This window comes from Xyrauchen texanus, chromosome 15 (assembly GCF_025860055.1).
Source record: "Xyrauchen texanus isolate HMW12.3.18 chromosome 15, RBS_HiC_50CHRs, whole genome shotgun sequence".
In the NCBI taxonomy this organism is placed as follows: Eukaryota; Metazoa; Chordata; class Actinopteri; order Cypriniformes; family Catostomidae; genus Xyrauchen; species Xyrauchen texanus.
This window is the reverse complement of record NC_068290.1, coordinates 14,191,795-14,213,104: the sequence shown is the minus strand read 5'-3', so window position 1 is coordinate 14,213,104 and position 21,310 is coordinate 14,191,795. Positions and strand designations below refer to the sequence as shown.

Here is a 21,310-nt window from a genome sequence, read left to right as displayed (position 1 = left end):
TCAAATACTTATTTGCAGCTGTATCATACAAATAAATAGTTATATTTATATTTAAATCATATATTGTGATTTCTGGATTTTTTTTATAGATTACGTCTCTCACAGTGGACATGCACCTACGATGACAATTTCAGACCCCTCCATGATTTCCAAGTGGGAGAACTTGCAAAATAGCAGGGTGTTCAAATACTTATTTTCCTCACTGTATGTCTATTTCCAAAGACAACCTCTGGATTTGACGCTGAGCACGTGCACTCAACTTCTTTGGTCGACCATGGCGAGGCCTGTTCACATTTTCTTATAGCCTAGGCCATCTTTATGTAGAGCAACAATTCTTTTTTCAGATTCTCAGAGAGTTCTTTGCCATGAGGTGCCATGTTGAACTTCCAGTGACCATTATGAGGGAGTGTGAGAGCGATGACACCAAATTTAACACACCTGCTCCCCATTCACACCAGAGACCTTGTAACACAAATGAGTCACATGACACCGGGGAGGGAAAATGGCTGATTGGGCCCAATTTGGACATTTTCACTTAGGGGTGTACTCACTTTTGTTGCCAGCGATTTAGACATTAATGGCTGTGTGTTGAGTTATTTTGAGGGGACAGCAAATTTACACTGTTATAAAGCTGTACACTCACTACTTTACATTGTAGCAAAGTGTCATTTCTTCAGTGTTGTCACATGAAACGTTATAATCAAATATTTACAAAAAATTTTTTTGAGATACTGTATATATACACTCACCTAAAGGATTATTAGGAACACCATACTAATACTGTGTTTGACCCCCTTTCGCCTTCAGAACTGCCTTAATTCTACGTGGCATTGATTCAACAAGGTGCTGAAAGCATTCTTTAGAAATGTTGGCCCATATTGATAGGATAGCATATTGATAGGATAGCATCTTGCAGTTGATGGAGATTTGTGGGACGCACATCCAGGGCACGAAGCTCCCGTTCCACCACATCCCAAAGATGCTGTATTGGGTTGAGATCTGGTGACTGTGGGGGCCATTTTAGTACAGTGAACTCATTGTCATGTTCAAGAAACCAATTTGAAATGATTCGAGCTTTGTGACATGGTGCATTATCCTGCTGGAAGTAGCCATCAGAGGATGGGTACATGGTGGCCATAAAGGGATGGACATGGTCAGAAACAATGCTCAGGTAGGCCGTGGCATTTAAACGATGCCCAATTGGCACTAAGGGGCCTAAAGTGTGCCCAGAAAACATCCCCCACACCATTACACCACCACCACCAGCCTGCACAGTGGTAACAAGGCATGATGGATCCATGTTCGCATTCTGTTTACGCTAAATTCTGACTCTACCATCTGAATGTCTCAACAGAAATCGAGACTCATCAGACCAGGCAACATTTTTCCAGTCTTCAACTGTCCAATTTTGGTGAGCGCTTGCAAATTGTAGCCACTTTTTCCTATTTGTAGTGGAGATGAGTGGTACCCGGTGGGGTCTTCTGCTGTTGTAGCCCATCCACCTCAAGGTTGTGCGTGTTGTGGCTTCACAAATGCTTTGCTGCATACCTTGGTTGTAGCGAGTGGTTATTTCAGGCAAAGTTGCTCTTCTATCAGCTTGAATCAGTCGGCCCATTCTCCTCTGACTTCTAGCATCAACAAGGCATTTTCGCCCACAGGACTGCCGCATACTGGATGTTTTTCCCTTTTCACACCATTCTTTGTAAACCCTAGAAATGGTTGTGCGTGAAAATGCCAGTAACTGAGCAGATTGTGAAATACTCAGACCGGCCCGTCTGGCACCAACAACCATGCTTAAATCACCTTTCTTTCCCATTCTGACATTCAGTTTGGAGTTCAGGAGATTGTCTTGACCAGGACCACACCCCTAAATGCATTGAAGCAACTGCCATGTGATTGGTTGATTAGATAATTGCATTAATGAGAAATTGAACAGGTGTTCCTAATAATCCTTTAGGTGAGTGTATATATATATATATATATATATATATATATATATATATATATATATATATTACTGTTATACAATTCATATAAAAAAAAATTATGAAAATAAATGAATATAAGTTCATCTTTTCAGAGCAGAAATAAATATTTAAAATGTAGCTCTATTTATTTTAGTACTGTGGCTTGACTTGACTTGAAACACATCAGGACTCGACTCGACTTGACTTGCTTGAGGTGAGTCACTGACTTGACTTGATATGTCTGCACTTACTTGAGACTTGACTCGAGACTTGATTATTAAGACTTGAGACTTGCTTGTGTCTTGAACATGTGTGACTTGCTCCCACCTCTGACCCTCACTATACAACACTTTTCACAACTGCACAGTACTGTATATATATATATATATATATATATATATATATATATATATATATATATATATATATATATACACACACATACATTATATATACAAATATCATTAGAGTAATTAATCGGCACATCAGGTATACATATATATGTGCCGATTAACTACTTGAATGATTGCATTTTAATATTTACTAAGAATGCCTCAAATAAAGGTAATTATGTAAATAATAATAAATAATTATTATAAATATAGATTAATATAGAATAAATATTATAATTAATTACAGTATATATTACATCATATACACATGTTGTGGCAACATACAAGCATTTAGACAATAAATAAAGTGGCTTTAAAAGTCAAAACAGTGTTTGTTTTATTTCCATATTATTGGACATAACCCTATTATTTAACAAATTTTGACTGCTTGATTTTTTGGAGCAACTCACTTTGGTTGCATTGTGTCTAACTAGTTTTCTTGTCATAAGTGATGTATTTTTAGGACGCTTTGTCAAGTTACTGGTATTTTGAAAACTTTTAATTGCATAATATTTTAACACATTATTTCATTTGTTTCTTTCTTTTTTTTGTTTTGTGCCAGTCTCTCTTTATCTATTTTCCTCTATTTGTTTCAGATGGTCCAGGGAATGCTCAGTCCCCTACTACAGAGGAACCCCCTACTCCAACAGAGAGCCCAGAGTTAAAGGAGGGCTCATAGGTGGCAGAGCCCATGCCTAAACTGCAGAAATGGGGTTTCGACTGCCCTGCCTTTCCCTTGGAGCTCATCCTCTACCGACTGTTCCTGGTGCCTGTCAGACTTTATTATGAGAAGCTGCAGACAGCAGCTTAAATGTGACATGAAGGACAAGGTCTTAAAAGGGTCTGTGCAATGGAAAAAAATAGAATGTCCAAAAAACAGGAAATGAAGGAGATTATTGCATGAGGATTTTGCAGAGCAATTCTCACTTTTTTTAAACACTGACAAGCCAAAATGCAGGGGGACCTGCTAAAGAACGCTTTAATGAATTTGACGCATTTGTTTGACAAAATACTGTTGTTTTTATGAGCTTTCTATCCTATAGCAACTATTGTGAGTTGTGTATACATCCAGTTGTGCTTTGATATTGTATGATATTGTGTGATCTTATTAATGTGTCTTCAAGTATCACCTCAGTCTTTGGAAAGAGATATCAGGAAGGGATTTAACCAGGTGTGTGTAAGAATTCAAGCACCATGTAGCATTTACTTGTTTCCATCCTTCAAAAGAGCAGTAATCAAAAATGAGTTTGTGAAAAATCAATTAGTTGTGAGTAAAATAATCATAACTACCATCCTGAAATGCAGTATGAAATTACATAAATTTGCCAATCATGTCGAGCTTTAGAAATAGATTGCATTTAGTTTCAAGACAGGAAAGAATATAGCACTCTTCAATATGGATATAGTTAGCATTATACTATGGAAAAAAATAACTAAAAAGCACTCCACATGCTGATTTTAATGGCTGAATGGTAAAACATTAAAATTAAGGAAAATGCTAAACTAACGGTTTTATTTCAGAATTAAAGGGATATTTATAACAAAAAAACACACACACACAACCACTTTGCATTCTCTATGAACTTTGCATAGAGTGTCTTTACTAAAGGGAGTGTACTTAATAGATGTCTCTGTTTAGCTCTTTGATGTCAGGTGAAAATACATGTTCAAAATAGGAGACAACCTTGAGTTTCAATTGTTAAGCTAAAAATCCCAAATATATAGAATAAAAAAAAATCTTTTTTTTTTTTTTTTTTTTTAATGTAGTGGTGCAACGGTGTCAAGAGCCATAGCCTTTTAAAGGTCTGTATAGCCTAATGCAAATTGAAGGGAGGGATATGTGTTGTTTGACAAGTCTTGAGAGATCTTTTATAGTGTCTGTGTCATGCAAGCGTCAATCTGGTGTTGTTTATTATTTTTGGGACATATTTTGGATGTTGTCTGTCTTTAATACTCCATGTTTATTTTAAAGTATGTCACACTTATATTCAATGCTGGTAACTGATAATGTATCAGTGTAAAATGTTGTAATTGCCAAACTGGGATAAAATTGCCTTTCATTGTATGTTTTTACACTGCAGTAACTGTGCTGTTTATAACACATCAAATAAGTCACACACTGTGTGTATTGTATGCTATCTAATATTACAAATACAGTCAGTGAATCTGTGAAGCTCTTTGTAAATACACAAACATGAAATACATATGGCATTGAAAGGGGCCAGAAAAAGAATATCAAACCTGTACCTCAGAAACCAATAAATTGCATTGAGTGCTATGTGATCACCACCAGGTGGAGCCACTATTCACACGCGCACACAGACATTGCCAGCTGTACGCCATGTTGACTATGTGAAACAATAAGAGGGTGACCATGTGTTTCTCTGCAATAAAAGTCTAATACTTATATTAGCTTGTCTTTTTACAGAAAGTAAGAGATATTCAAAGTTGTTTTTGCGTGTACAATCAATACAAATGTGTTGAACATCTTTGTTTTCTTAGCAGGGCATTCAAACAGGGATATAAAGAAGGTAAGTCAGGATAGAAATTCATTTAGATGTGGCTGCGACATTCTTTGTGCACATCGTCCAGAGCTGTGTGAGCCCTGGTAGTCAAAGATAAGCTGCTAGATTTGTAGGAAAGAGTCATGACAGTGTAGTCTTCGTCGAAAAGGGCATTAATGTTAAAGTCTTTACTGAAAGCTGGATCTTTAAAGATATATACACGGATCAAAAAGAGCTCATTTAAAATAGTCTACTTTTATCATCTATGTTATTACTAGGATTAACTTATGAACATTCTGTAATCATTAACTCAATATTACCCTCATGCTATTTCAAATTTGTTCTGTACAACTTTCTTCTGTGGAACACAAAGAGAGATGGTAGCCTTAGTCACCATTCACTTTCATTGCATCTTGTCAGTACAATGGAAGTGAACAGCGACTGGAAGTCACAAACATTCTGCCTAACATCTCCTTTTGTGTTTCTCAGTAAAAAAGAAAGTAATTCGGGTAAAAAAAAAAATGAGTAAATGATTACAAACTTTTAGTTTATGGAGGAACTAACTGATGTGTCATTGTGCTGCCCGTCAACCCTTGTGAGTCATCCAAATATATAGTCTCTATTTTTGTCTCAGTGAGTCATCTTCAGCATCTTCATATAATGCTCATCATAAGGCCTCTGTCTCACTGATTTCTACACAGACACAACAGTAACACACTGCTGACATGGAGTTCACCCTACTCTTGGCTCTCTGGTAAAGGCCTGCTGAGGGCAGCACCCCCTAGGACTGTGTGAAGATTAGAGGAGACTTAAAATCATGATAAGACCCCCCTCTTAAACATCTGTCCGTCTAAACCACTATAACAGTTTGGGATGACAACAACATCTGTGATGATGCCTTGATAATTTCAGCAATGAAAAGCTCACTGTTGGATTATACAGACACAGAACATTTGATTTCTGTTTATATTTGAAATTGAAATTAAGAATTTGAAATGCAGTCCAGCAGATAAATAAACAAATAGCTGTAGGCTAACTTGAGTCAGACTAGTTACAAGAAATCTTTTTTGGAAAGATCCTGTTGAAAAGTTAAGCATTGCTGATCACCAGCAGATGTTGTGTTTTGGATGCTGGATTTTGCTGATGTCCACAATAGCAAGCCTTTTTTGGTCAACCAGCTTCATTGAAAAGAACATAAGTGGTGTGTTTAAATAGTCTCATTTAATTCCTCACAATAGTCTAAGTTGGCGAATTTGTACAAATTTGTGTGAGGTTATTTTTTATGAAATAGTACATTATATATACCTGTTAAGAATGCATTATATATAACCATGTTATCAATGTTAAAAGGTCTGATGTGTAATTCAGAAGCAAGTGACTTCCAGGTTCCGAAGGCGTGTTCATGAAGCGCATGTGAACGGTTGATGTACGAGTCGAATTCTCGTGAGATCAGGTTGGTGTAAATATGCATCTGCTTCCACTGTATCATATAAAAATAAGCTGAAGTAGATCTTCCCACTGGGAAATGAATTAGAGTTAGTATTGTATAGACTTTGTAACTGCATAGGATCTTGTTCATATCTTATTACTGATGATGCATTGTACTGGCCTTTACAATTTAATCACCTGGGTATGCACTGTGCTAAGGGTGTGTTCACACTAGTTCGGTCCTCTTGGTCTGGACCAAAAAAGAGAATGTTCACACTGGCATTTTTAACACCAAACCTAACGTTACAAAACCAAAGGCATTAGGAAAAAGTCACAACCCGACTGGACAGCTTTTATGATGTATATTTTTGGACAGAACTTGCCAATCATCCAAAACAATGCTGGCTGCTGGGCGAAATTAACTCGTTTTATTTATACATGTGTATATGGTGGTATTTTTTCCTGCTGAGAACAAAAGAAGAGCTAATAAAATGTGTAAAGGAGTCAAAACAGCGCTAGGAATTCCTCCGTTGCCCACACAAACGAAGATATGCTGCAAGGACTGCTGACGGCGGTTCAGACGCCTGTTCCGAACTGTTATGGGAAACAGAGCTCCTACGATGAGAAGAACCAGGTATGCTTGAGGTCAGTATTAAGCAAATTACTACTCCGTTTAGACATCTTTGGTCCATGTTGTGTTCATATATATAAATCGAAACGCAGACCCACTTTCAGCGATCTTGGTCTGCTTGTTTGGTAAGCACCAAGGTTCGGGTGGCAGCATTCACACTTGTTCAAATGAACCGCACTAGCAGAACAATTGCACCAGAGTTCGTTTTAATCTAACCAAACCTGCCAAGTTGGAACACACCCTAAGGGTGCTTTCACATTGGCAGTTTAGTTTGAAACAGAGCTTTAATCTTGTTTAAGACCTTGGTAACACTTATTGATGGCTGCTTGATAACTTCTTGAAATGAATAACAATAATAAATATTATTGCATTATATAACACTTTTAAGAGAGTGTATATATTGAGAGTGTATTTTCATATGTAGGGCCTACTGTACATAGGCATATTTATATTATAATTTATCAGTCATAGAATCTGTTTAAGGGGTAGTTTACCATATGAAAAATCTGTCATTCATTTCATCATCTGTCAGTCTATCATTTACTGACCCTCATGTTCCCAACTTGTATAACGTTTGGTAAACAAAAGGAGATATTAGGAGAATTTTAGTCTCAGTCACCATTGATATAATGCTTAAAATGCTTATTAAAATTTCCATTTTGGGCTGAAGTGTTCCTTTAAGTATAATGTTGTTATTGACCTCTGAATTTAAGTTTTATAAAATTCTACCCATAGTTTATCAATCTCATAATAACTTAACAAAAAATGTCTACAAATGGCATTATTAACATGCAAGGAATAAAGATAGCAGGTTCAGCGAGGCATCAAACAGTGCTTTGTTGCTCACTTCGTCCCTTGATACATCAAGCACATGCTCTGACTTTGTGTCTGGCAGCCACAGCTATTTAGTAAGGTGTTAGCTTGCACCCAAACATGCCGTGAGGAAGTTTAGGCCCAACCCCCGCCTTACAGTTGGATAACAAGCCAGAGAAGAATGGTGCCTGTACCATTGCTATGGTAACATGTTTCCAAGGAAACCATCTCAGCTAAAAAAAACACCAATTTACTAATAATATCACTCATAGATGTGTTGATCTTGTACATTTTGCGGCAGGAAAATGTCCAAACCTCAAACATTTAAAGCAGTTTCAAATCCTACAAGTGTAGGGACCAAACGGCAACAAATGCCTGCCCATACCATCAAGTGATTCTGTTATTTTCAGATGCACAACATGTAAAGCGACAGCGTTATTATGAAGATGTGGAGTAGTTAGATTGGTGTTGCCTGAAGCAAGTCTGTAGTGAATGCTGTTATGCAATGACTTCTTCCTCACAGTAGTGAGATGCTATCACATGCAGGGCAGACAGGAGACTAACGCTTCATTGGTTAATCACTGCATGCCATACAAGAGCACAGCTATTAGTGACAACCAGGAAGTCAACATCATCCATAGCATCCACAGATCTTCTCAAATTTGTACTTAAGGCATGAAGGTGGATGGAGACCTTAACCGAGGGGTGACCTTGTCTTTAAGATGCTCACTTGTGTGATGCTTTTGAACATGACACTCAACCAAATAGTATTTTTGGAAATTTCACATGTGGTAGCTCGGCACTACTGGGGCAGAGGAATTTGTTGTATTGTCACAAATGATGATGTGTAGATTTGAGCCAATGAGAAATAATTGGCGGACAAAGAGGCGGTTTTGCAGCTCAGGGCTGCGGGGTGGCAGTACCCACTCAGACACTCTGCACATGCCACTTAACGTGCCAGTCGGTCTGCCTGAGAGAGAAGAGAGAGAGAGAGAGAGAGAGAGAGAGAGAGAGAGAGAGAGAGAGAGCGCAGGAGGGGTAAACAGAAAGTGAGAGCAATAGAGAGAGCAGAAAGCACTATGGCAGAACTCTTGGATAAAACCACAACACACACCTATATGGAATTTATTGCATAAGCCAGAATGATCCAGGATGGGCAATTTCTTGGTGTAAAAACAGAAATGGCCTAAATAATATAAATAATTTCTGCAAACAGGGTGAAGGAGAGGAGATGTGTTGTGCTATGTCTTTAATAATCCACTTGTTTTTCTTTTGTTGTTGCTTAAGTCTTCTGCTTCTCAGATGTTTTTCCTGAGGAAAAAGTCCCCTGTAATATCATATGTATCATTTGCATGTCTGCAATAAATGGTCAGCGATTTCAAATGATCTTATTTTTCTTATAAAGTTTTACCAAGAACAAATTTGAGTTATGCTATTTATATGACTTTAATAGCTTAACAATTGTCAAATTTATGATTGTTTTTATTTCTCCTTAGGAATTTTAAGTCAATAGATGACCTGTACTATGGATACTTGATGTTCTGATTTAGAGGGTCAGCTTCAGTTTGCTGTAACAGACTAAATGGCCAAGCTAAGGAAAAAGATATATGTTGAGTCAACAGCTAATTAAAATGTAAGTTGAATAGCTCATCTGGAGCTAGCAATGTCATGGTCATGGTTTTTATACCCAAGGAACCCACATCCCGATAAAATGTATAATTTGAATGGTTTGTTGGTTTGGATAAAAGCATTTTCTGAAGTGTTAATGTCAAGTAGCAGTATTAGGCCAATTCCAACAACAGCCTATCTAACGGTCTTTTTCACAGACATCTAAAACGGATTAGATCTTTTTGCATGTATGTACAGTTAACAAGAAAAACACTCATGATGTTTGGGCCACTTTCAAATGTGGTTTTAAAACTGAAACATGTCCGAAATCTGGTCATCTGTACATGTAAATCATAAGTGTCAAAATATTGTATTGGTGCATTATGCCTTAGAAAATCAGATGGTTGCTTCCTCCTTAAACTTTCCCACAGAACAAAGTAATGAGTTGTAATCATATTGTTATTTTTATTCACAATTAGTGTTGGATAAATTACTCAAAAAAGTAATCCACAAAAAATTACATTTTTGAGATTTTAATCACATTGCTTTACTGATTATTTAATTGAAAATGTAATCACGTTTGTAATAACTACTTTAAAGACACTTTCCCCCAACACTGTTCACAATGAACAAATAATTTTAGATTATATCAACCTTATTTTTGTGAAGTTGTTCTAATCATTATTACGAATACCTTTGATTTGTCTAAATTTATTCCAGGACAATGCCACCTAACACAATTTACATAGTATAATTGAATATAAAACAGATAGAAAGAGTGTTCAGCCACTGCCTTACATTTGTCTTGACCCTGAAGGCTGTAAGTTAAGAAAAGTCCTTATTCCATGTCTGGTTACAAGGCATTTGGTGTCATTTCTTGGATCGGGATGAAAGGCTAAGAGACAGATTTAACCGAATTTACCCCCTCCCTTGTGACCAACTGGGTGGGTATTCAGCTCACCCTTCTTTCTGACCATTATAATCAGATCTTTTGTTGCAACGTTGGCGGGCCATTCTGGGCTGGAGAAAACTGGGCAGCTTATATCTGCATTGTGCAGTTTGAACAAGGCGGCTACCAGGATTATAACTTTATACTGGAGCAACCGTCACCCTTTCAGCTCTCTCTCCAAGGAGATGACAGTATTTTTCCACTTGGGCACCGCTGGGAAAGACACAAAAGGAAAAGTGGCAAAGAGATTGGGAGCAGAGTTTTGATTGTGTAAAGGCTGCAGTCTCATTGTTGGGTGTAATGTCATTTTTTTGTCTGATCTTGGGACACAAGTACATAAATGGTAAATTCCTCTGTGAAAGATCATGTTGAGAGGTGAACATAGTTCAGACTTGGTTTTGATTCTAGCCATATCAAACAGCTTTCTAAAACCTCTACAATCCATTTGACTTGCATTGTGGTCAGTCATAAAGTAGTTATGTAGATAAATAGCTCTAATAGAACTGAATGCAGACCAGAGAGACATGGGCAGTAGTGGTTTGAATTACATATTTATTGACATTTTCTGGTTTTAACAACCACAACAAGAGTGTAGTGTGCATTTGCTTTTAAAAACTTTCCAATTAAATTTGATTATAGGTTGAAAGAAAAAGCATGTTTGAGGGGGTTGGGGTTCCTTGTGCCCTCCAGAAATTTCTGACACCCCTTTCCTGGTCCAAAGAAGAGACAAGCATTTTTACTTAAAGATAAATATGCCCCCCTATAGATCCCATCTTAGTACAAATTCACAATTGTGAGTTATAAAGTCAGAATTACCTTTTTTAAATTTTTGTTTTTTGATTTTTTGGTAGTTATTTTAACTTATTTTTGTGCATGTAAAAACGCAATTGTTTTTTTTTTGGACACAGACTTTTTCCGCTTTAGGAGCAGATATATCTTAGGCATGCCTTTCATTTGATATTGAAAATGCAGATAGTGTGTTGGTATAGAAATTAAAATCTGGTATGACAGCAACTGTGTGACCGCATTAATCTACACTGCTGTCAATAATTTGGGATGTTGGCATGCTTTATCCTCGACAGCACATTAGAGAGAGTGGGGAAAACTACTGTAGGTCCGTCATGCATATATCTTACACATAACAGAAGACTCCAAATACACAGTCACCTTGTCTGACTCTGTGTACAGCATGGCAAACATTTTTACAAAAAAGTCTGTGTTAAGATGGAGGTTTGCCATTTGAACTAATGTTTGTTCAGGTCAAAGGGGCAAAAAAAAAAAAGAAAAAAAATTCCTGAGTGCAACTGGGCAACCCATCCTATAGACAAGGGCTTTGTTCATCTTTAATTCATCACCAGCTCATTCGGCCCTAATGGAGGCTGCACAGAGCACATGTTAAACTTGCATCTTAATGTCGTAATGGCAAACTAATGATTTACACAGCATTAACTTCTCAATACTTTAAGAGACAGATGACCACGATTGAGAAAATATGAGGCTCTCCCATGCCTACACATACTTAATCTTAAATGTAGAAGTAGATGTTTCTAATTGATGATATAATGAGGTATTTTACTTGAATAAAATGGCTTGTTTATATGCGCATTGAAAATACAGGCTTTCGTTGTTTTGTTTTGAATAGACTTGATTAATTTCAAAACAGAGTAAGAAAATAACCTGAACACTTTATTAGGAGCATAGTGTTACTAATAAAGCGCTCAGTGAGTGTATACTACACTATATACATCTATATACATTTATCCCCTTGTTAAACATAATATACATTTTTTACGTGAATTTTACAGTAAAATTATACTTTTTACATCAAACTGTTTACTATATTTTACCATAAAATTGCATGTATTGCCATATGCTAAATATGTTATAATTTTTTAACATATAGGTTAAGGTTAACCCGTTAACCAATTAATGTTTTTTAATGTAGCATTTTCACATTCTTCTGCCTTTAAAATTACTGAGTTTATTGAACTGAATAATTACATATTAATTTAAGATGGAATTAAATGTACTTCAAGGAATATCATCCCAGTTTTTCTAAAGTCTTGAAAATGTGTTAGCATTTTTATCTAATTAATACAACACATGTTCAGATTGAGAATTTATTTAAATGAATTGATACAGTACAACTGAAGAATTTGACATAGCTGGACAGCAAGCTGTTTTTTTTTATATGGTTAGGGGGGAAAAATAACATCATAATGGTAAGAAAATAAATTCAAGGAAGCAAGTTTTGGCCCTTAATAAAAAGTTATTTTCTGACATTTTGGATGATTGCCCTCTTCTTCCCTCGGCAGCAGTCAAAGGCATGTGTTAAAGCACGTTCAATCAGTATGTTGCTGTCGTGAGATTAGGGGAGGGGCATAACTCTTATGGGAGCATGGCAGCCTCCACTTCAACCAAAGAGGGAGGAACATTACATAACGCTGTGACATTATGTATCATGACATCATCCATGAATCCAACAAAAAATGTGATGACTGCAACAGGGGTGATGGAAAGTATTCAATGCCTCAAAAAAGTCAGTTTAAATATTGCATTTTTGGAGCACAACAGAATTCAAGCAGAGGGGGGTTTTAATGTATCCATTCTGGCTGGCAGGAATTTAGATGTCCAAGTCTTTTCTGTTGCACTGTGCTGCTATATACTGGGTCACTCTCAGTGGCGGGAAATGAAATGCACAGTATCGGTATCACTGCCTGCAGACAATTTGGTCCCCAATAAGCCAAAGATGTTTCAATGCACTTGGCTACGCATTTGGCTACTTAAGTGTAACAGCTCATATTCGGCTACACACATTTGGTGCCATGGGTCTATGAAAGGGAACATCTGGCTGTGGGTAAACTGGCTTTGAAATTGTATAACCAATCAAGTGTCGACCTGTTCCCCTTCTGTCACTCACTTGACGTTGTGTCGAATGTAGTGACACAAGGGGTCTTTCTTGAGAGCCTCGCATACCTCTGAACTTGAGAAAAGATTGCAGACCAGACGGTTGTCCGGTACTCCCCTCCATGGCCTGTAGGATGACGTTGTCACTGACTTCGAAAGCCTACAGCACCACTGGACAGGCCGCCTCCGTCCTTCATGCCATGACTCTCCTGCAAGTCCACCAAGCCAAGGCACTGAAAGATCTGCACTTGGGTAGTCCTGACCATAGACATCATATAGATAGACGCCCTATCGACCGCTTCTGCCTACTGGCGCGGACGAACCGCGCCACCGCCATCTTAGACCGGTCACCCGCTCCACTCAGTGTAATCTGTATGGCAGGTGCAATGAACTGTCAGCGCATTTTATTAATCATACCTCACTGAATACCGAACTGATTTTCACGCAGAGTTTTTTTGCTGCAAAGGTCATTCGTGTAGCTATGATACAGGACACATGGTTCGGCGTATTTTAATATTCATAGTAGGCTTAACAGTAATATAATATTCTGATATAAGATATAAAGTGACCAGACGTCCAAAATCAAAAATGTGATGTAGGATATAAGGTATTTTATAAATCTCACACACTATAAATATGATAAAGAATCAGAAACAGATAGTTGCAGTAAAGGAAGATATTTTAATAAGTTGAAGAAACTATTTATAATGATTTGTGACACACACACACTCACTCTCTCTCACACACACACACTCTCACAAACAAACAAGCGCACACACAAACACGAACAGTCACAAACACGAACACTCTGTCTCTCTCACACACACACTCTCTCTCACACACACTCTCTCACCCACACACACACACACACACACACACACACACTCTCTCACACACACTCTCTCTCACACACTCTCACTCTCTCACTCACACACACACCTAGCTAAGGTTAGCTGGCTACGATTTCAGTACAGTAATATCAAAGATCCTTGCTCCTCAATTATCTGGTAATATTCTATTCACAAAATACAACCAATAGTACGGTAATGTTAAAACTTACTTGTGTATGGTCCGCCGATTAGAACAGGAAAATGCTCCACAGTGCTCTGGCATCTTAACTGCTGCCACGTAGCGAAACTAGGAGTATGACCGGTATAAGATGGCGGCTGTATTTCTCAGTGCGCAGCGGCCAATAGGGCATCTAGTCTCTATATAATATCTATGGTCCTGACCCCGTGCTGCAGGAACTGCGCTCTGCCACCGACCTCGCTCTCAGATCCACGAAGGTCACAGCGAGCCACCCTCGTGTTCCAGGAACGTTACCTATGGCTGAACATGGTTGAGATGCGCTACATTGACAACGCTCGCTTTCTCAATGCCCCCGTATCCTAACTTGGCCTCTTCGGCAGCACCATCAACGACTTCGCCCAGCAGTCTTTGGCAGTAAGGAGGCAGAATGAAGCAATCTCGTGCATAATCCCAGCACATTCCATGCCCCGTCTGCCCAACGAGGGTCGAAAACGATTGTCCCCTTAGTGCCCCTCGCACGGAGCTTGGACGCATGGCTTCCGCTGTCCAACCCGTCACGCTGGTTGACCAGGACCATCTGACTCGGCTACGCAATTCAATTCACCAGGCTTCTGCCTCGTTTCAGCGATATGCGCACCACTTTGATGTGCGGCGAAAACGGAAGCTCCTTACGGGCAGATATTACAACCAAGTCGGTGCTAAGGTGCCTCGCTCTCTTTGAGCCTGGCACAGCGGTTCCTCTAAAACAGTTCCAGAGGCTCCTGGGGCATATGGCATCCTCTGCCGTGGTCGCGCCACTGAGGTTGGTGCATATGAGACCACTTCAGCACTGGCTTCAGACTCGAGTCCCGAGATGAGCATGGCGCCACGGCACATACCCTGTGTTAATCACCCCTTCCTGCCATCAGACTTTGAACCCTTGGACAGACCTCTGTTTCTGCGGACTTGAGTCCCCTTACAGCAGGTATCCAGACGCGTCGTTGTCACTAAAGACGCGCCGAGTGCAACAGGCACGCAGCCGCTGGCTCCTGGACAGGGTCATGGCTGTGTTGGCACATCAACTGCCTAGAGTTGCTGGCAGTATTCCTTGCCCTGCGGAGGTTTCTCCCACTGATTCGGGGCAAGCACGTCTTGATCCATTTAGACAGCACTGCGACGGTAGCGTAAATAAATTACCATGGCGGCGTGCATTCTCATCATATGTCACAACTCGCTCGCCATCTCCTCCTTTGGAGTCAGCACCGACTCAGGTCTCGCTCAGCGGAGAGTGGAGGCTCCACCCCCAGGTGGTCCAGCTGATTTGGGGCAGGTTCAGCATGGCACAGGCCTCCCAAGACAATTACCACTGCCCACTCTGGTACTCCCTAACAGAGGCCCCTCTTGGGACAGACGCGCTGGCCACGGGGGCTGCGCAAGTATGCATTTCCCCCAGTGAGCCTCCTTGCACTGGTGCTGTGCAAGGTCAGGGAGGACGAGGAACTTAGTGGCTCCTTACTGGCCCACTCGGACTTGGTTCTTGGATCTCACGCTCCTCGTGACAGCACCTCCCTGGGAAATTCCCCTGAGGATGGACCTTCTTTCCCAGGGATGGGGCACCCTCTGGCATGCGCGCACAGACCTCTGGAACCTCCACATCTGGCACCTGGATGGGATGCAGAAGAGTGACCTACCACCTGCAGTCGTAGACACGATCAACCAAGCCAGAGCTCGGGCAGCTTTACCAGGCAGCTTTACGTTCTAAAGTGGCACTTGTTTGCAAATTGGTGTTCTTCCCGGTCTGAAGACCTGCAGAGATCTGCAGTTCGGTAAGCGCATTCATTCCTGCAAGAGAGGTTGGTGGGGAGGCTGTCCCCCTCCACTTTTAAGGTGTATGTAGCTGCTATCACGGCCCACCACGATGCAGTGGACGGCAAGTCCTTTGGTAAGTTGATTATCAGGTTCCTTAGAGACGCCCGGAGGCTGAATCCTCCCCGGCAAAGCCTGTTCCCCTCATGGATCTCTCAGTGGTCCTCTCGGGCCTTCAGAGACCCCCCTTTAACACTAGGGAGCCTTTTGCATCTCTGATCTATGAGAAAAGGCCAATGAGAAATTGGCAGACAGAATTTGCATTGTCCGCCCCCGGACATACGGGTATAAAGGGAGGGGAAATGCATCTGTTTCCGAGGAGCCGACAATGAGGTTCGGCCACAACAGTGGCTCGGCTCAGCGACGTGGCCGGGAGGACACAACGTCTCGTTCCCTCCATCAGGGAATTGAGGTTACATCCGTAACCTAGACGTTATTCTGCCTAGTCCACATAAATGGAATAATCAATGCTAGGATTTAGCTTTGCATCATGATCAATTTACATTGGAATGAGCATGCAAAACTCACTTTGTATGTTTTTTTTTTTTTTTTTTGGTTGATCACAAGCCATATATTCGATTGCATATGAATGTTGGAGTTGTGCACATTTAATAATTCGAAGGAAATACATACGGTCATTGAGGTGAAACTACATTTGTCCTTAAATTCCAAAGAGACAGCAACATGTGTGGTAAGAAACGGCAAATGTGTTTTATAGTTATGTAAGGCCTGTTGGTCAACTTTAGCCTATTCATATCACTATAAGTGTTTATAGAAAAGCTTTTATGATTTCCCGATGCCCCCAATGATATTAGCAAGTGAAAATGTTCCTAGCAGGGGTGTTTTTAGTTTCCTACCCTTTGTGTCTTTGTGTAAGACATTAGAGACCCTAGACAGGGCGAGGCATCACCATCTGCTTCCCCTTCCCCTGGGCAGCTCACAAAATGTCTCACCCAAATAGGAAGAATTAGATCCAGGGTGGGGCAGGAGGAGACTGGCAGAGCATGATACAAGCACTTTTAAACAGAGATGTGGCCTAAAAGGAAAATATTAGAGAGGTGCTTCACTGTGGAGCAAAAATATCAAATGCATTGTTGAAATGAAGTCTGTGAAATCTAATTTAATGCAAAGCAATGCCTTTAATGCTTGTTTGTGTTTGTTTTTTCTCCCGTTGTTTTTAAGTCACTTTGGATGAAAACATCTGCTAATTGAATAAATAAAATATGCTTTACTGCCTTTTAATGTTAATAGTCAAAACATTTTTTAGGAACTGACTCAAAAGATACAGATTTGCTTCTTGCAGGCAGAGACCGAGACCATCCAGTGACACAGAAACAAACACCTGCCACAAGACAGTAAAAATCAGTCAGCTTGAAACACAGCATACTACGGTCCAGCATTCCAAGTGCTGAGACTATCATCTCTGCCATTAAGCTAAAGTTCATGTCTCACAGTCACAAAGAGTCACAGTCACTGATGCATAAGAAAAAAAAAATCAATTATCACAGTGGACTGTTAAGTACCATATTGATTTGGTTTAAAAACAAAATTAAAAAAGTTACAAGCATATGCTGCTTTGTTCTGAGAGTGTTTGACTGGCAGCCAGATGACTAACACTAAGGGTGACATGGTAGCAGCCTTATTAGATAATTGTCATGCAAGTTGCTTTTTTTTTTTTTAAAGAAAATATATTTTAGCCACAGGTTGGCATTTAAGCTTTCAAAATAACAGTATATATGTACATGCTAAATAAATAGGATAAAACGGTGCTAAAGGCACACCTTAAATTAGCCTTTTTTTTCCTGGTCAGATGAAAAAATGATTTTGTCTCAAAATAAATGTGATAATAGCTAAATAAATATGCACCATTAAAAAAAAAAAAAAATGATTACATATGAGCTAAAATTACATCAAAATCAGATTTTAGCCATTGCACACAATGATCTCATGGATCAGGAATATTTTGCATTGTATAGTGACAAACAGATATTAAAGAAAGTACTGCCTTATTTTTTGTTGCTGTTTAGTGTTTTGGGAGAAAATATATTCAAAAATGTATTTTACCCCAGGGGACTTTAGCCCAGTTGTACCCTAAATACATAAATAAATGAGTATAGAGCACAGTTGAGTATGGGGCCTACATTTGTGCTGTTAAGTGAGAGAGAATAATGATCCACCTCTTTATTTGATGTGTAATAAGAAAAGGAGGGAATATATTTCCAGATGAAAAATAAATAAATAAATATATATATATATATATATATATATATATATATATATATATATATTCTAAATGGGCCTATGTGACATAGCTATAGTATTCCAATAAAAACTGACACAGGCCTATGTATTCACGTGGTAAATACGGGCTTATCAGCATTGAAACAAGGGAACACTGAAATACCAGCCCCTCAAATAGAATTGGAACTACATTTCCCAGAATTCTCAGCTGAACAATTATTGGTCACATCGAAATGTGACGCAACGGATTTTGGTCCTCTTTTGCGCGAACCGTTGATGCTGAGGCAGACAGGAGTCTGCGTGCAGTCAACTCCAGCTCTGCTCTCTATTACCGCTGAAGGTGGGTGTTTTTTTTATTGTTAAAAATCAATATTTTATAATGTTTACCATTTGTTTCTCGTGTGACAGGCAGCGAAAGTGCCTTAAGTGTATGCATTCACAAGGATTCGAATTTAATTACATATAACTAACATTAATTTACCCCTATTTTTTGGAGGGGGTGCCTAAATAATAGACAATGACTTTGCAAATATTCAGATTGGTTCGAAAGTTACCATTACTAAGTTAGCTTATGCATTTCAAAATAGCATTCTTAGCCATCGAACCTGCCCTGCAAATTGCGTTTTTCGTAGCTTAATTAGGAGGGACTCGAGCAAAGGTTGAAGTGCAGCCAACAGGCTCTCTTTTTGTTGAGTTTGTTATGTGGATTTTGCTATTTTTCTGGTGCAAATACAACATACTAGAACAGTAAGCGTTTGTCTTATCTTAAATCGTGCCAACAAGTCCACTATTTCACCGTTTTCGCAAAGCATGTGATCTGATGGGTCTCTACGTCTTTTGTCTTCGTTGTTTGTAGCCTACATTCGCCATCCATGCTGTCGAATTGTATTACTTACCTTCATGTGCATGAATGACATTGATTAATAAATATAAAACCATATATATTTTATGCACGTCAAAACTGTGAGATTATTCTTTAAAATTATAATACAGTATCAGTGCGGCAGCCTAGTGTCTGCTGTGAAAAGAGATATGGGTGTGATCTGGTTTGTTGGAAACGGATGACAAATTAATCTAAAACAAATTTGAAGGTTGCATTTGCGAGTTGCGTTTTCTTGAAAATAATTAGACTGTTATTGTTATGTAATATGTGGAATGTGGTAATATGAATGACTGCATTCTGTTAGAATGAGGGTTCAGGGTGTATCTCGGTCATCTATTGTCTCCACTTGAGATCCTGCATCCCATCGGGCAGACACTAAAGGGATGGATGTTTATTTTTATCCAACGAATGATGACGGGTACGTCGTGCTGTCAGGTCTTAATTAACAGGACTAGTTTCTCAAATGCTTAAAATATCTGACTTCTGAACGAATCATCTTGAGGATGACTGCCCTGTTGTCTTTGTTCGTTTCTTACACAACAACCCCTTTGTTTTAATCTCACAACGGACGCTTAGGTCACCTTTCAAAAAGAGATGGTGTAATTTATATTCAGTAAATTTCATCCTAGCTTGAGTGGGCACCAAGTATATATTTTAATTAATTTTAATTAGATGATGACAGCACCGTCTGGATAGATGGCTTGGGTGCTTGCTGTGCTGGCAGCGTCCCATCCTTTTCATGGCTTCCAGAATGAAGAAGGATATATTTCCATTTTGACATTTAGTACGCGCTAATTTTTAATTGTTTTAACAACAATGCCCTGCTAATATTTATTAATAATAAAATTAGTTAGGAAATTATGCATTACTATTGAGGTGACGCCACTCCCTAAACCCTTAAGTGTACCAGCCCATATGTTGGCCCCCCACACACACATAGAGCATCATTAAATTTGATTTTTCAATTATAGAATGTCGTAATAAACTGCTGTTTATCTGTTGGTTTTTTACAACATGACATAGGAGGGACTGATAGCAAAGAGAAGGGATTGTTGAAAGTATGAATAGCTTCTTTTATCAGTTTTAGTGGCAAAATGGTAATTTTTCTGACATCATAATTTGCTGTTATTTGGCAGGTGTGTGAAACCGCGTGGGAGTGCAATGGCGTCCTCTGGAGGTAAGCTGTGGAAATATGAGCAGCTAAGGTTCAGTCTGGATTTCAACATGTGTACAGTACTTTGCTGTAACAGTAAACCATGTTTACATATCCTGGATCAATTAAACGTGGATTAATAAATGGAATGCTTTATCGTTTACAGACATTCAGGTTAAGGAACTGGACAAGCGTGCCTCGGGACAAGCTTTTGAGGTTATCCTGAGTCCCACGGCCCCAGATGCCAAAGGAGAATTCCCACTTTCCACCCCCAAGAAGAAAGAGGTTTCTTTGGATGAGATACAGAAAAAATTGGAAGCAGCAGAGGAGAGACGCAAGGTAAGCGTAAAAATGCACAAAGGACCTATAAATGCATCAGAGGCCTCCAGTTGTAATTGAGCTTTTCATGCATCCTATTATTCATTTGTTTAATTCCTCCTTTTAGAACCATGAGGCAGAGGTGTTGAAACACTTAGCTGAGAAACGAGAGCATGAGAAGGAGGTTCTTCAGAAAGCAATGGAGGAGAACAACAACTTCAGCAAGATGGCTGAGGAGAAACTTAACCAGAAAATGGAAGCCAACAAAGAAAATCGCACAGCACGCATGGCAGCTATGAACGAGAAATTCAAAGAGAAAGTAAGCATACAGATGCATGCATTTTCATTGTCATATATATATATATATATATATATATATATATATATATATATATATATATATATATATATATATATATATATATATATATATATATATATATATATATATATATATATATTTAGAATTGCTATGAACAGTTATTTAACAAATGTTTGTTTCTTTATTTTAGGACAAGAAGCTTGAAGAGGTACGAAAGAACAAAGAAACAAAAGATGGGGCTGAGGGTGAAAACTAAGTTTCCTCATTCATTTTCCTTTTCATTTAGGGTATAGTATTGGGTTTTTTAACGTATCCAAAGA

At 38.9% G+C, this 21,310-nt stretch overlaps 1 protein-coding gene across 1 annotated transcript; it reads left to right on the top strand.

Annotated features, from left to right (window-relative positions):
• Nucleotides 1-18,579: 18,579 nt before the first annotated feature.
• LOC127656311 (stathmin-like) lies at nucleotides 18,580-21,310 on the top strand. The gene is made up of 5 exons (XM_052144581.1): nucleotides 18,580-18,654; nucleotides 20,334-20,374; nucleotides 20,517-20,689; nucleotides 20,796-20,987; nucleotides 21,181-21,310. The coding sequence occupies exons 2-5, from the start codon at nucleotides 20,359-20,361 to the stop codon at nucleotides 21,244-21,246; spliced, it is 447 nt and encodes a 148-aa protein (XP_052000541.1). The 5' UTR covers nucleotides 18,580-18,654; nucleotides 20,334-20,358; the 3' UTR covers nucleotides 21,247-21,310.

Excerpts from the sequence above, each read along its gene's own strand:
- LOC127656311 (XM_052144581.1), top strand. Across the intron at positions 20,690-20,795 it reads CAGCAGAGGAGAGACGCAAG|AACCATGAGGCAGAGGTGTT; the intron begins GTAAGCGTAAAA and ends TCCTCCTTTTAG. Across the intron at positions 20,988-21,180 it reads ACGAGAAATTCAAAGAGAAA|GACAAGAAGCTTGAAGAGGT; the intron begins GTAAGCATACAG and ends TCTTTATTTTAG.